The sequence below is a fragment of the Triticum aestivum genome, chromosome 2A (assembly GCF_018294505.1).
Source record: "Triticum aestivum cultivar Chinese Spring chromosome 2A, IWGSC CS RefSeq v2.1, whole genome shotgun sequence".
NCBI classification, from domain to species: Eukaryota; Viridiplantae; Streptophyta; class Magnoliopsida; order Poales; family Poaceae; genus Triticum; species Triticum aestivum.
Window position 1 is genome coordinate 56,265,335 of NC_057797.1, and position 1,401 is coordinate 56,266,735.

The 1,401-nt window shown below is 56.7% G+C and overlaps 1 protein-coding gene across 1 annotated transcript in view; it reads right to left on the reverse strand.

Annotated features, from left to right (window-relative positions):
- LOC123191492 (uncharacterized) overlaps positions 1 to 864 on the reverse strand; it is a 4,332-nt gene extending 3,468 nt beyond the window's left edge. Inside the window, exon 1 of the mRNA XM_044604206.1 lies at positions 1 to 864. Coding sequence (XP_044460141.1) covers positions 1 to 495 — 495 coding nt within the window. The 5' untranslated portion in view covers positions 496 to 864.
- Positions 865 to 1,401: the final 537 nt, after the last annotated feature.

A 1,401-nucleotide genomic window follows, 5' to 3' on the forward strand; every position in this document is an offset into this window, starting at 1 on the left:
CCCCCCATCCTCCTCCTCCTCCTCCTCCTCCTCTGGTTCAAGGCCAAGAAACGCCTCCCCCTCCTCCGGTTCAAGGCCAGGAGACGCCTCCCCTTCCTCAACGGCGTCGTACTGGCCGGGAGACGCCTCGATTGCCATCTCCGCACCCCCCTGCGACCCCTCCTCCCCGGCATTGAGGTCCGAAGGCGCGCGATTGGGCCGCGCCCAATCTTCGTCCTCCTCGCTGCTGTCTTGGCCCTTGCCCCTCAGCAGGTGCTGGACGGGGTCGGCGGTGGACCGGAGCGCGGCGGCCTGGTGCGCCTGGAGCTGGCGGAAGCGTCGGGCGATGGAGGCCTGGAGGGAGGAGATGTGGGCGTCTACGTCGGCCCAGGTGAAGGGGACGGGGATGGGGGAGGCGGCGAGGAGGCGGTCGAAGGACTCCCGCAGGCGCTGCTTCTTGGCGGGGAGGGCGGCGATGGCGGCCTCCAGCTCCGCCGTCGACGTCGCCGACGCCATCGGAGGCCGGCCGGCCGGCCGGTCGGTCGGGCTCGCCGGAGTGGGGATTCCGGGAAGGGGCTGGGGTTTTCTTGCCGGCGAGCGGAGGGGCTGGTTGGTTGGGGTTTAGAGAGGGAGAGAGATGGTGGGTGCGTGTCAGTCGGGCATTCTTCGCCCCCTGTTCAGTTCCGTCGCGGGGCCCACCTGCCAGTCCCTGGCTTGTCTTTTACCGCTTGGTTTGGGGGCAGTTGGGAAGAGGGGGTCGTATTCATTTTACTTTCACCGTGTGAGCTATTTACTGGGTTGGTGGAATTTATGAGACTGGGATTTTAGGTCTTTGAGGAGTGTGCAACTTCTTTTTCAAGTTTTACTGTAAAAAAAGGAAAGAAAAGACTAACAAAAATGCTTGCACAAACCTTCGCGTAAAATCAATGACACACGACTTAGATGTGCTTTGGTAGAAATGCAAATTTCCGTTCCCTAAAAAAAATGCAAAATCCCGGGACTGGAAATAAATATCACATGAGTGAGGCTTTCTGCGTAGGACAACCTGCATTCGAATTCTTCTGAAGCTATGTCCAGTTTGTCCAATGATGCTCCGGTTCGCTCGGCGTATGGCCGGTTAGTTTTGGAGACTAAGGAACTGATGAGTGAGAGGGAGCTTTTACCTCGGAAAATTAGCCCCTAGTCAAAATAGAGTTGCCGATTGGTTGGCCACCTATATAGCCGGTCCAAACGAGCTACGGCTGTGTGGTTGGGCTCGATTCCACCTTGTATCGAGGACTTGTGGCCTCTTGACTGTAACTTTATGAACTTGCAATAAAACTCCCTTTTGCCTCGCAAAAAAAAAAGAAATAGATATCACATGAGTGGGGCTTTCTGCATATAGGACAACCAAAGGAAAGGCTTACTCGAGGAAATCTTAAC